This window comes from Anser cygnoides, chromosome 2, assembly GCF_040182565.1.
Source record: "Anser cygnoides isolate HZ-2024a breed goose chromosome 2, Taihu_goose_T2T_genome, whole genome shotgun sequence".
Lineage (NCBI taxonomy): Eukaryota > Metazoa > Chordata > Aves > Anseriformes > Anatidae > Anser > Anser cygnoides.
The window spans coordinates 93,922,829-93,937,153 of NC_089874.1; the positions used below are offsets into that span (position 1 = coordinate 93,922,829).

Genomic DNA, 14,325 nt, shown 5'->3' on the forward strand with positions numbered 1-14,325 from the left:
GTTTCCTGTTTTATTTACCTGTCTAGTTTTCTCACCAAGCTCCAGCTGCTTCCTATATTACCAAGTCCTGTCCTTCAAAGAAGAAGAGGCAGGGCCCTAATTCTCTAAAGGAGGAAAACATTTTTTCCTTCTCCATCCAGCAATCTGGCAAAGCACTCAGCCTGGGGCAGCCGAACCTTCCAAAAAGACAGTCAAAGTCCAGACACTTGGTATTGCCTTTGGCCTCAAACTTCCTCAATCACTTTCTTCTGACCAAAAAGGCAGCCTATTGAGGAACACGGCAAACAGCATACATCTTCCAATTACTTTTTCCATTTTTTTTTGAATTTTATTTTCATTAGTAGCCCTCTATCCCAATTTTACAGTCCTCATCCTTTGCTTTAAAAGATATTTTGAGAGGACATTCTTACACCTCCTGTGCTTCTCCTGCTGCCTTACTGAACCATGCCTGTAGTGTACAACTCACAGGCATAACCAAGTTAGGGGGTCATAGAAAAATGGGGAATAGAAAGTTATTCAGAAAGAATTCAGAAGACAGAATTCTTCCCCTTTCCCCCCAAAGGTGGACTAAGCAGGCCTGTTACCCCAGCTGACTGGCTGAACTGAATCTTAAAATATTTCACTAGCAGACACTCCACGACCCCCCTGTACAACCTATTTCAGTGTCTCTTCATGCTTGCACTTACTTTCCCCATTTAACCTAAGTCACCTTTGCTGCAGTTTAGGCCTGTTATTTCTTCCCCTGCGCATCACAGGTACAGCGAGCAGGTTATTCCCTGCCACAAAAACCTGTCTTTCTGAAAACCGTTTTTCACATCTCCCTTAGGAGTTCGAAACCCTGAATTCTTCAATTGCTCCTCACACACCACATTTTCTACAGCTCTGACGGTCCTTCCCACCCGGCTCTGCACAGCCCCCCCTGCTGAGATGCGGTGCCTTCCAGTCGGGGCTCTACAACGCAGTGCAAAGAGTAAAGGTTGCCTCCCATGTCCCATGGGGCCTATTTCTGTTTATGCACTGCAACATGACATTTGCTTTTTCCTAAATAGCCTGGGACTGTTGACTCACGTTCAACTTCTGATCCTCAAGAACACCAAATCCTTTCCAAAATCAGCCAGGTTTCTACGCCCCCCAAACTGGGCTGTGAAGTGAGTTACTCCGAACTAAGAGGTTTCATTCCTCCCCAGCTGCGTCCTAAATTTCCACATGCACTAAGATCATAACCCATTCTGGACTCATCCATGACAGCACCTCCCATTTTGGTGTAACCTGTGACAGATATATCTCTAGATATGTATATATATATATATATATTTAAATAATTGCCTTTCCAAGCCATGCTTCCAGCTCATACCCTCCTTCTGCAGAACATAACCATGCAGAGCTGCATAAACATCTTTCGCCTGCATCCCTGAGCAGGCCTGCACCCTCTCCATGTCCTCTTCCTGTAAGCATCTCCTGCCTGTCTGAAGACACACTTGGAGAGCAAATGGCAAGGCTTTCTTCTCTCCCCTCCTTGCAGAGGCTGCTGGAGCAACAGCAGAGAGCAGGCTCACACCACTGTGCCCTTCAGCTGCCCCTGCCTTGACTCCAGACCCGCCCTGCAATAGCTGAGCAGAGGTTTAAGAAAATCCCAGGCTTCTACATACGGGCGTGACTCTTGTTAAATAACCTTCAACAAATACCACACCCACCTCTGTCCCTTGCTTTGAACACCTCTACTGCACAAAACCACTGCAATTTTCTAGTATTTAAAAATCCTCAAATTTTACATAAAAAAATATCTCCACAACTTTCTCAGTCCTGCCCTATCCACAGCTCGAGCAAGCCTGATGGTGATTTCTGCAGCTTCAAGCTGCTCAAATCCATGCTGCAGGCTTCGTACTGAATGTGTTGGGAGGCTCCCCCCCCACGCTTCTCCCCTGATAGGCGACATTTCACCCATCGCCATATCGCAACAATACCTTCAACATCCAAACGGGCTTCAGATGTGCTCCCAAATGGCAGTCAGGGGGATCATTAATGTGCACATTGACGTGTGTGTTCATTAATGTATTTATTAATGTGTGTGTATTAATGTGTGGAGGAGAGACTCCCAGAAGTCTAACAAAAGCAGTCAGTGCACATTCAGCACAGCAGCTGAGGGGATGAGAATTAGCAGCTAGGTTAAGCCAAACACTTTTTGGCTTTAGTCTTTGCATTTTGAGGGGAGAGGGTGAAAAAAAGGAGACTTTGGGCTTATTCCCTGTCCATGCTTCAAAACGAATTCAGAACAAAATCAGTTAATTGTTAGCAAAACTCACTGCTAGAAGGACTAAAAGAAGGACTGCTTATAGAAGACAAAGGATGGAGTTTCACTTTTGCAGCCAAGGACTGGGACATATAGAAAAAATGCATGTTTTTAAGTGAGGGACGACTGGGATGCCTACGAGCATACCTATATATATATTTATATATAATATATATATAATTTTTTCCTCAGCACTATGTAACCACGAACTCTTTGCCAGTCAAAAACTGACACCCTAAACCATGAGAAGTGTAACTGAAGCTGACAGCACTGTCACACTCCCGTGCTCTGCCCTGACACCACTGGATGACAGGAAAGCTGGCCCACGTGCATCCTTTAGGGAAGGCCTGGGAAGATGTGTTGCAGATTGCTCTCCCTGCTGCCAGAGAGGACCAGCAGTCCTCATCTATCCCTAGGGACACCACAGAAAGTCATTTATTTCTAGCATCATGTAAGCAGAATGGACAGACAGCATCTTTCTGCCAGCCAGACCAACCAGCCTTGGGAGGAAGGAGAAAATGGCCATGGGGAAGCGGGTGTTCAGAAACAGCAAGGAGAGGAGGGAAGTTTCTCCTGTAGGAGATAAAAGTTTAAGCAGCAGCTTCCTGCATTTCTGAACTAAGAATTGAGATGCTCCTTGAAACAGGAGTAGATCCAGCTTCCAGTTAATCTGGAATTCTCTGCAAGAGGAGCAGAGCCTGCGGCAAAGCATGTTCCCATAAAATACCAAGAAACAAATCTCAACTCGACACATCCATTGTCCTCACAGATTTCACCTTATCTGCATAGAGATCATTAAAAAAAAAAATACTGCCTTGCAAAACTGTCATGCAAAATATGCCCACTGGGGAACTGAACTTGCTTTTCTTCATTTACAAATGGCTTTAATTAATGATAACGATAGCTAATGATATTTAATCACCTGTCAAAAAAAATAATTCATTGTCCCAGACGTCCTTGCAGATGAGAAGAACTCCAGAAAGCAGACAGAAGATTTCAAGGAGACGAAATCCCCCCCAAGTCAGTGCTGCCTTCCCCTGGTAGTCACGCACAGACAGCTTGGGAAACCAGCACACCGAGCCAGGTAACCACAGCAGCACAGGCACGGGGGAACCTCAGCCTCCGAGACAGCCTGCAGCTGATCTCACGGTGCTAACCCAGGCTACAGCCTTTCCTGCCGTATAAGCCATTAAATAACATGAGCAGCCATGGGATGTGACGGAAGAAACTGCTGGGTCTAACAGGTGAGAACATAAGCAGCTTCCGAATATTACAGAGTGTGCCCTGAAAGAGCGCTGAATTTCACAGGTAGTTAAGGGAGGGCTCTGTGAGAAATGGCCAAACTTCACAGGACACTGAAGGGATTAGGGACCTTTCAGTGAGAACAATCCTGCGAGGCCTGCATGGCCTAGAAAACTATCATTAATACCACATTAGGTCCAAATTGCCTAAGAAGCCTTGGGAAATTTGAGTAAAGGTACCTTTATACTCAGAAAACTGGAAGCAATGCAGGAAAAAAGCAGGAGTAACAGAGCAGACAAGGGAAGAAAACGGTGCGATTTGCATGCATCCGGGAAGAAGCAGTATGGGAAAAGAGAGAGAAGGGGAAGAAAAGGGACCAGCCACACGTAAGCAAGCTGCTGCTCAGTATGCTTGGCTGGCCAAGCCCTAACCACTGTAGTCTGGCCCATCTTAATTAACTGTGGCCGTGTTTTCTGTGGGATGTATGCATACAGGAGCGGCTGGCTGTGCTGTCCATGTTTCTGTGGTGCTCTTGGTGTCTGCAGGTACTGGTGCTCTCCTCTGCTGCCTGGCTGGCTGAGTAGGTATCCTGTGCACATACTTGCTTGGAAACTGGGAACTGCAGCAGTCTCACACCCAGCAGGTTAGGAAAGAGAAATTGCCTCAGCCTTAATGTGCATGGACTTGGCTCCCCTTAACGACAGCCTCCCATCTTACAAAATCTCCCACCTCTGTTCCTGCAAAGCTGAAATACTTTGGAAAAAAAACTGTTTTAAATGAGATTAATCAAACTTTCAAATTACTCAGATTTTGTATGTTTCCAATGCTGTACAAAGAAACATGGGGTCTCCTGAATGTGCAGTAACTTGCTGTAACTTTAAACTCTAGCAAGAACACTCCTGACACTATTGCCACACAGAAGACCTCAGTTTAGATGTTTGCCATTTTAACACGTTATCAGAACAGCTACTGAACAGGTACAACGTATAGCAAGCAATAACTCCTTATGAAGAGGTAAAAGCAACACAAAAACAATCACTCAGCACAGCAAGGGCATTCTCAGACTTGCAACCTACCCTATCTCCATTTTCATGCAACACTTGAGCAACTCATCTGAATTACAGCAAGAAAGTTTTCGTTTTGTCTTAAAAGCAATTTTCAGAGTATTTTTAAAGTTGGAAAATGAGAATAAGATAGAAAGACATTAAATACAACAGTAGAATTTGAAAACAGATAACAAATGAAGCCCTTCTGGGCTTAAAATTTTGACAAAGTCGTCCAGTTTTACTTCAAAGTTCCTTGAAGACTTGCTTTGGATCAGCCGTACTCATTGATCAGTGAGCTCCAAGTGCTGAAGGCACAGACACTGAAGTCTCAAAGCTCTCTTGCCTCTTTCCATCCTCATTGCTACGTGATTACTGTTTCTCCAGTGCCATCTAAATTGTGTGATGTTTTCTCCTTCCCTAAGGTTCTAAAAAATGCAGAAATTGATAAATAGTAGGCAAACCATCGTGATTATTAGCACAGATTGATATGGGCTTAGTGGAGAAAATAAAATCTTTATAAAAAAGTAGCTTATTATCTGGAGTTTCAATTGCATTAGATCAGTACTTCCTACTACTAACTAGGTGTGGCTACTTATTCCATTTAATTCAGGAGGCAGGAAGCGAAGGATGTTTTTCATCATCTCATTTAAAAATAGTGGTTTTTTTTTTTTTTTTTTTTTTTTTAATAATCCTTCAACATATGACATGGTTAATCCAGAAGTTACAGGTTTCCCAACTGCTTCTACTTGAAACATCCGTTCTTGCTTAATTCAACACATCTTCAGTTTTTGACATTGTGAGCTGCAGTTTTTGTTGTTTGGTACTTTAAAGCTGAAGGTCATGCTATTACTACAGCAACAAGAAAAGACGACGAAGAAAGAAAAATACAAGCACATAAACTTAGAAGACTGGAAGTACAAAAAACAGAAGTGGGAAAGTAATTGTGGTGGCAATGGAAAACAGAAATCTAGGGGCATTTGCACTGCTTTTCCAATAGTCTTAGCTCAACTTTTATCTTACTTTTAAACTGGAAGATTCCTAAGGTCTCAGAAGGTCTGATGACTAAGAAGTATTCATGATGGCTGCCTGATAGAGAGAAAATGAACTGGACTTCTTCATATGAGGAAATCAATTTGCTTTGTATTTGTTCATTGCATATGGACATGCAACAAGTCATGGAAGATAAAATGCTAACAAACCAAAAGTAGTCCCACAGAGCCAAGAGAAAGCCAAGAATTAACACTGGGGCTAAGAAAACAGGCTGATGGAACATCCTGTCTCCACCAATCTACCTTCTGTGCCAAGTCTATCTGAAAAAAAAAAAAATAAAGACACCATTTTTCCTAAAGATAGATAGGAGAATTGAAAGTTATATGCTGAAATTAAAAGCAGTATGAAAGTTGTTACAGAAGACGTGCCTGCATTTTCAATAGCAACCTACTAATATGTGCAGCGGCCAGCACACAACAAAGCTTGGTTCGAGAACTTTACAACTAAATTCAGATTAGCACTCATGAAACCAACTGAAAATAAGTTGTTTTGCTATAAAGGACAGTCATGAAGCAGTCATTAGTAGGTAGTTGAGAGCGGAATGTAACCTGCAGAAGGTTTATTACTGGAAGTGACTCATATTAAGGGAGGAACTCCAGCTGAATCAAGCTTTTATCTGTTTTTGTGACGCAGTGGCAATGAGAGAAACAGCACATACATCAGAAAGGAAGCCTATTTGGCCAGTCACTTGAGGGTACAGGAGTACGTGGAAAAACAGTAGAAGTCAAGCAAGGTCTTTATCACACACTGCTTTATAATGACAAGAGACAAACAGGCAGATGTGTGTGGTACGCACATTCCCTTTACATTATGCTTTTTCTTACCTACTTTGACTAGTATTGTTTTTGTCCAAAAGCTGCATTTTCCAATGTGTCTGGTGCCTGCTGAAAAAAGAGTATGGGTTGTCCTACATGCCCTCCAACACTAGAACTGGGGAGCATGCATAACAGCAAGGTGCTTTTCCAAGAATTTGCAACTTGACTCTAAAGTAGGAAAATGTATTGATTTCAGCCAGGTTTGAAATCTCCATCCTCACATGGTAGCCCGAGTATGGCCGAGGTGCAGAGGCTTAACCAGCAGAAAATGACTTCAAGATGGCTCTCTGAGAAGATTCTTGCCTAGCATGGTCTTAAACTTAGCTAGGATCCCGGTGGATCAGTCCCTTTTCAAAGTACAGCACAGAGTCTGAGATAGTTTAAAAAAAAATTTGGTTCCTATTTATGTCCATTAACGTGAGTTGGTCTACAGCAGCTCTAGTTTGAAGTCCTGTCTGCCATCAGCACTGCCTGTCTAGGCCTGCAGCGACAGCACTCCCCCACAAGACTGCTTTTTCCCAGTTCTCCTTTGCCAGAGTAAGAGGGAAAGCACTTATCTGTCCAGAGATCCAGCACGTCAGGTGAGATGGATGTGCCTTCTTCTCTCCTTCAAGGTAGGTAGCTGTAGCCTGCCTACTTGATACACAAACTGGTGGGAAACCTCTGAAAACAGATGATAGCAACACTGAATTGTCGTGCTCCTTTCCCTCAGGTCTCTAACTAGACAGCTTTGACGCCTGAGAAGCAAGTGATATACCTATCTTCATTTTTTTTCCCTGTCTTAGAAGTTCCCCAACTCATTCCCTGTCAGCAGTGGAAGGTCCATTTTCAAAATTAGTTGCAAGCTCTATTACTATTTCTCTTGCAAGCTGAGGAGAGATCTTCTGCAACACTCCTCCAGAATGAGGGGAAAATGACATTTTACATCACAAGGCCATAATATATGCTTTGTTTCTGTCCACAATATGAGTAGGAAATCCTCGTTTTGGTCAATCTGCACATAGGTTCATTGACAAAATGTTCTAGAAGGATGTATTGAGTCTTTTCCTTAAATGTGCAACCCCCAGATTGCCAGCTTTGGAAATATATTACAAAAACTGATCCCTTTGTTCATTTTGCCCGTGACTCACATCAGCTAGAGAAAAATAGCTGAAAATGAAAGTTTAAGGGAAAAGCCCACGCTAAAACAATTCAAAAGTGTTGTCACTTTCAGTATTGTATTTCAGTATCATATTTCAGTACTCAATATTAGTCATTAGTTTGCATGCCAGGGCCTGGCTGGGGCTGAAGAGGGATATATTTCAGCCCAGGTTACAGATGCGCTGTTGTCAGCTTTTCAGTTCCCCCACCAGCTGCTGGGGCAGGGCACGTAGGATTACAGAGTTATAACCAGCAAAAAAATCACTCCACTATAAAACAAAATACACAAAGTAGAGCTGGCCCTGAGCTACGCTGGGGAAGAGCTGGGTTCCAGCTTTGGTAAAGCAGGAGACATGCATACAGAGAGGTGATCTGCAGGTACCCTCAGACAGGATGAATAAAGCAATTCCGCAGCCACCACGCTTCAGATCAGTGGCACTTCTGCAGTGCCTAGCACTGTACTCACGTAACTTCCCTCCCTTAGATGACAGGAGGATAGTGTTTATGACCTGTAATCAGATTACAGGAGAGTTTAAGTGTACGCTGGACTTGTAAAAAAAGGTTTGAAACTTGTACAAGGAACAGACTTCAGAACTGGGTGGGGGAATTCTGCACAAACAGCTCAGCACGTACTCCTGAGAACATGCTTCGTTTGGATTCGTGAAGTGATACTTCCTTCAGGCACTGCATGAGGCAATTTCCCTGTATATTTGCAGTACACACAGAATTTGTTGATTTTTCTGTGCCTGTATAACGTGCTCTTTTGTATAAAGTAAAAACCATGTGACATTTCCTCATGAGAAACCACTAGTTAAAATAATTCAGCACAATGTAGAACCTACCAGGGCTATCAAGTCTCTGTATTGAGTTTGTGCATCTATAAACTACCAATGGCATCCTGTAGCAGCATTAATCTAAGATGTAGTATTGATTTACACCACCAGGGCTTTCCCAGTCTTATTTTAACCAAAAGGTGCTACTACATTTAACAGCTGAGCTTACCAAACATTTTCCACCCTTCTACTCTCTCCCCTTTCCCCACGTAATTTGGTTTTCACCTTCAAAGAGGTTTGCCTTGCTTCAAACAAACACTATGTTCCTGAAATCACAAGAGCCATATTAGTCACTTGTTCAAAAACATACTTTGTAAGTAACGAGCATGCTCAATTTTAGAGGGGGGAAAGAAAAAAGCTTCTAGATTCTTTAAGATTTAAAGCATTTGTACTACCTAGTTCACTGCAGGGGCACCCACCTCCACCCTTGTTCAGATGTAAGCTGCACAAGTCCGAGCAATGCCAGGGGTCAGAGAGGAAACAGCCAGAAATACTACCTTGTCCCAGCCACGTCTCAGCCCATTTGCTACACGAAGCCAACTATGACCACAGCAAGGAAGGAGTGAATTGATCCATTCTTACCTATCTGAACGCTCGGTGACATTGCTGGTACAGATTTCTGCGGATAGCAAGGAGGATGTGGAATAGAAAAGTACAAGGGGAGTGAGCACACGAGCTTCTTCTCCAGAGAAGCAGTATGACAAGCGCTTCCCTCGGGGCGACACACACAAACTGCAGAACACAAGTCCCACAGGATGCTCTTCACCCATGTGCAGACCGCAGACCCCCTGCACGAGGCATTTTAACACTTAAAGACTGATTAGGCTCTGAGCTGTTTTTTCTTCAGATCTCTGAGGGAGATCAGTGCACCTTCAGCAATAAGCCAAACCACAGATAAAAACACATAGTGAGGAGGAACACTGACAACAAAGCACACAGAAGCAAATGAAGTTACTTGACAAAAACAATACTGCATTATGAATGTGGGTGTGTGAATCATGAAGCAATAAATACTCCACCTAACTAACGTGAGTATTCAAAAAAAAAAAAAAAAAAAACACTACCAAAAACCTCCAGAGGGCATTCAGGCATTCAGAGCTGCTGAACTAGGCTCTTGTTCCAACGGCTCCAGCAACGTTTCTCTTGCTTCCTTTCTCAAATAAAATGCTGGTGACAGAGAGGAAGACTGACCTCAGGAAGCTGAAGGCAGCCTCTGTGATTACCCACCTTAGGCTTACTGTGGCATTTTCACATCTCGGTGCACAATTGCTTTCTTGTGTCCCACCTCCCCAGCATTAGTAGCACAGACATTATCTGTAGCGATGCAGATGCTACAAGCGCAGCATTAGTGATTCCAGGGCAAAACAGGTACAAATTAGCGGTGTATTGCATCTATGCACCCTCCCCCAAAATCTTTCAAAAATAAATAATACATCATAACCAAACCAAGAAGATTGAGAATTTTTATTTGTACTTAGCACATACAGTAAAGATCAAAACAAATATTAAAAGATAGCATTTGTAAACAAATGTACTTTACAAAAAAGTATACACTATCAAATTTGCTCTGAAAAAAATTCATGGTTATAGCTGTTTATAAATTTATATTTATCAAAATCAAGTTTAAAAACTACTTCATTTTAAAATATCCCAAATAAAGATTTATTTGTTCCAACAACTTCAGAGAGACCACAGATGTAAGGCCAAATTAAAACAAACACATTAATGAAGATGGCACTATGATTCCCAGTTTAAAAAAAAAATTGCCACTGATCAAAATACGAGCCAACCTATTTAAAAAGCTAGGTCTGTAAAATATATATTCAACTTTCCAAATGTCTAACTTAAAAAAATAGAGCTATTCAAGGACTGGATCATCCTTGTCTTGTAGTATATAGATTATGAGCTGTGTTTTTGAGTCCACTCAGAGAAAAGTTATCAGTAAGTAGTTTTATGCAATGGTATAGATGACTTCCGTAATCACATTAAAAATAACAAGACAGCAGCACCCTTTTAGCAAGGATCCATTTTAACATTCTTGCATTTATAGCAGCAGGTATGGTTTTGGGGGAAGCTATTAACATAATCACTAAGTCAAAAAGTGACACACATATTCCAAAAAGTTTATTATAGGGTTCTTTCCCTACAGTTGTTTTCGAAGTTACGCAAGCACCTCTAATTCTGCTGCAGAACGCAAAAATTAAAAACAAAAGACACCCAAACCTATGACTACCTCAGTAGGCTCCCTTTGTTGGTGGTCCTTAAGCCATTTGGATTGCCAGCGTGAATTCTGTTGTTTTTTTTTTTTTTTTCGCCCTCCAACCTCTTATTTGCACATCAAGTATAAAAACGTTTTTCAAACTTCATTTATGAATTTGACTCAAAAGAAATAAGATAACAAAAATAATTAAGGCACGATGAATGGCTGACCTTCAACAGCAGGCAGAGGATCACAGATTCACAAAGCATGGAAGAATGTATATCCCCAGAAATATTTCTGATCCTGGGACACTGAAAATTCTTACCAACTTTCACAAAAGGTTTATCAAGATTTTTTTTTTTTAACAAAGACACGAAAAATACTTTTCCCAAGAATGTCCGTGAACACTAAACAAGGATGGATATACATATAAAGACACACACTTTATGCACAATACACTTTGAACGTACTGCAGACAGACAAGGACCATGGAATGCAATGATCATCTAAGATGGCAGATGAAATGAAGGTGACATTTTCAGAGAGTCGTCATGAGTTTATCTTGGTACACCATACTTTGGACTTCTCCTAAATTCTTCTGGTTCTGTTCTTGAATATATCGTAAACTGCTGTCCTCTCCACTTGTGGGGGGTTTCCAATATGGCCTGTCATCATGATAGGGTGGCCTGTACCATTTGCACAGTTATTGGTTAGTGAGAGATGGAAGTAAACTTATGAGTGCTACACAGTAACATGAGCTCATCCAGCTAAGCATGCATACGTTGTGATGGACGGCTATCACGAAAGGAAGGAACTGGCGACAGGCCTATAGGTCTGATAAGACCCTATTGGAACAACCAGGAACCTCAAATTCATTTCAGAAGGCCTTGAATCAGGGCTCAGCCATTTAAAACCTCTCTCTTTTCAAGTGTTACAGACAAGCGTCACGCATCAATGCTTCTGAATCCCAGAGGGAGGAGAAGGCCATAGGAAAACTAAATGAGTACAACAAACAAGTAAAATGAAATATATCATGCAAAAAGTTGACCTCATTAAAATATATCCCTGAGGACTGAAAAACTAAGACAATCCTATCAAGAATGAAAATTGCTCGTATGTACATACTCCCATTCACTCAACACTGCTGCAGTTAATTACACGGAAGTAGCCTGCACATTACAGCCCTATTTTGTTAAGAGCCTAAAGGTAGTACCTGGAGTCTTTAGGTAGTACAGGCTTTTCTCTATGACTATGCACTGAAACTTGCAAAAGTACTATGATTTTTTTTTTCCTTATTTGTTCATTAGTTATTAATACTTAGAGATATTAACCCCAACCAATCCGACAATCCCTCCTGGATCATTTTGAAAAACAAAAACAAACAAAAACCCACTATTCTGAGCAGGAGGTAGGAAACCACAATATTTAAGATTCTCTTACTACCAAACTGAAGTTGCACTTCTTAGGTGTTTTTTTTTTTTTTTCTTAAACCTAGCAGAAATAGAGCCAGGCTTTTATTTTACCTGTTTTTAAGGTATTCTCAAGTTCTATTATCACAATTATTAAATGGAATGAATTTTCTTGCAAGATGCAATATTGTTAACTGCAACCAAATCATTTCACTGAAAGGATTTTACTATTAAAACTATGAAAACTGAGACACAATTCCACAAGTTATTAAACAAATATTTTGTAAAAATATTTGTAAACATTCTTGTATATATAAATACATATAAATATGTAGACATGGTATCGCACGTTAATAGCTTCATTTCAACCCACGGCCCATTCTAGATTTGCAGGACCAGCAGAAAAAAACTCACGTATCTGTAGTTTAATCTCAAATTCACAGTCAGATTAAGTATTGTCACATCAAGCTATTCATGATGTTAGATGTGCAACTCCACTACTTTTGACTCCAAGTTAAAATAACTTAAAGCTTCTGCCTTCACCACATGTTTAAACACTTTTACCTGACTGGAACAAAAATTCAAAGCACCTTTTCTACTGAGTTTGCAGGACGGCTTTTAAGTATGTTTTTTAGACTTACAAGCCTAGATATAAAAGAGCTATTGTTCATATTTCACTGGCCTTAATCTTTGCCCAGGCAGTTGAAGGTCTGAAGTGGGAGGTTGTCTATATACTTCACAATATGTTATTGTGCTTATTTCAATATCACCCTGCTCCAGGGTGAACTATTTGGCTTTAAAGTGTGTCTTACAGAAAAAAATCTTTAGAAAAAAATTCAGCAAAACCTCAAATGACTTTAAAATCATTAACCTCCATCAGTAGATGATCATGGGTAATTTGAAATTGGAAATTTTAAATGACAAAAAATGGACATGTAACCCTTAAAACCAGGAAGAACCTTGAACATGAAGTACAGGCAAAGTTAATTATCTGATTTAAACATTCTTCTGTTTCTAACAATTTTAGTATCTGATTTACTGCTTTATACTAGGAATTCTGAGATGACAATGAGTATACCTGCTTCTCTGCCTAATCAGTACTTCTAATAAGATATTTGCCCCTTTCCTGCGTTCTCAAACTGAGACCAAATTGTCTTTTCATCCATTTTAAGCTCAGCTTTACCTCCAGAGTCACTCACACTAAGAACAAAGCCTAACTATTCTGATGTAAACATACAGAGATTAAAATGAATAGAAATGAAGACTAAAGCTTTTTCAATCAAGACAATAATTGGCCTAAAAACCTGAACAACCTAATAAAGTTTCTTTCTATTAGGATAAAATAGCAGCTGATTTTTATCACACATACATGCACAGTCACATATCCACCAGCAGGTGTGTGCCTCCACCTGTGCATTCCACCAAACTCACTGGATTGAATTTCTTCCAAAAATTTATTTTCACTTCATTTTTCTTGTTACTAATTCAAAACAGCACAACAACATAAACAGGAATATTTTTGTCAAATAATTCTCAAAAACTGAATGTTATAAGTAATTCCACTAGTTATCTGTAAAGTGCCTGATACATTATTCAATGTACACTTTATTTTTCCGTATACATTTCTTGCAAAAGATGTAAGAAGTGCTGTAATGCAAGAATCTGTTCACTCAATCACCTAACTTCTGTTTGCCTTTCATGTGCAGAAAATCACCTGATATGCCCACCAAAGCTTCATACCAACAGATTTAGATAAATCAAGAAGTAATAATCTTTTCCATGAAGTGAGGATTGCTTACCTTACATTCACAGGGGTGTGTGGATGCCAGTGTGGCTGAGCAGGATGTATATTAGGATGATACTGTGGCTGCAAGGGAAAACATTAAACCTGGTTAGTGAAATCATATCAGAACTCCTTAGTAATTTCAACTTTTTATTTTCCTGGAGCCATGAGGAACACGCTACCTGTGAACTCTAGAAGCCCCACTGTTTCAGACCTTCTCCCATGCCATTTGGCATATACATGAAACCTCTTAGTGATGAGCTTGCTCATTAGGACACATTCATGGACAAACGCAGAGAAAATTGCTTTCCTGTTTGAGAGATAACCTGACACATCTAGTGCTTCTCATAAAAAGCAAATCAGAAGAATGTCAGCTTTAATCAAAGGTGGTGAGTGAGAAAGGTTATTATGGCAGCTGCCTTCAGAAGGTCACCAATCTTTGGTGACAGCGTTTCTCTCTCATATCCAACAAAAATACCCCACAAACAATTGACCAGCAATGAACTCTTTAAGTGTT

The 14,325-nt window shown here is 40.7% G+C and overlaps 1 protein-coding gene across 9 annotated transcripts in view; it reads right to left on the reverse strand.

The window, feature by feature from the left end:
- The window catches only part of EPB41L4B (erythrocyte membrane protein band 4.1 like 4B), a 174,885-nt gene that overhangs the window by 74,479 nt on the left and 86,081 nt on the right, over positions 1–14,325 (reverse strand). For 8 of the 9 annotated variants that reach the window (XR_007157561.2, XM_048046016.2, XM_066992624.1 and 5 more), the window contains one exon: positions 13,825–13,892. Coding sequence is in view for 8 of the 9 variants with exons in the window: in XM_048046016.2 (XP_047901973.2) it covers positions 13,825–13,892 (68 nt within the window). In the remaining variant the exon portion in view is untranslated. Of the gene's footprint in view, positions 1–9,865; positions 11,303–13,824; positions 13,893–14,325 lie in introns of those variants that run through there. The other variant, XM_048046026.2, reaches the window with a different exon arrangement.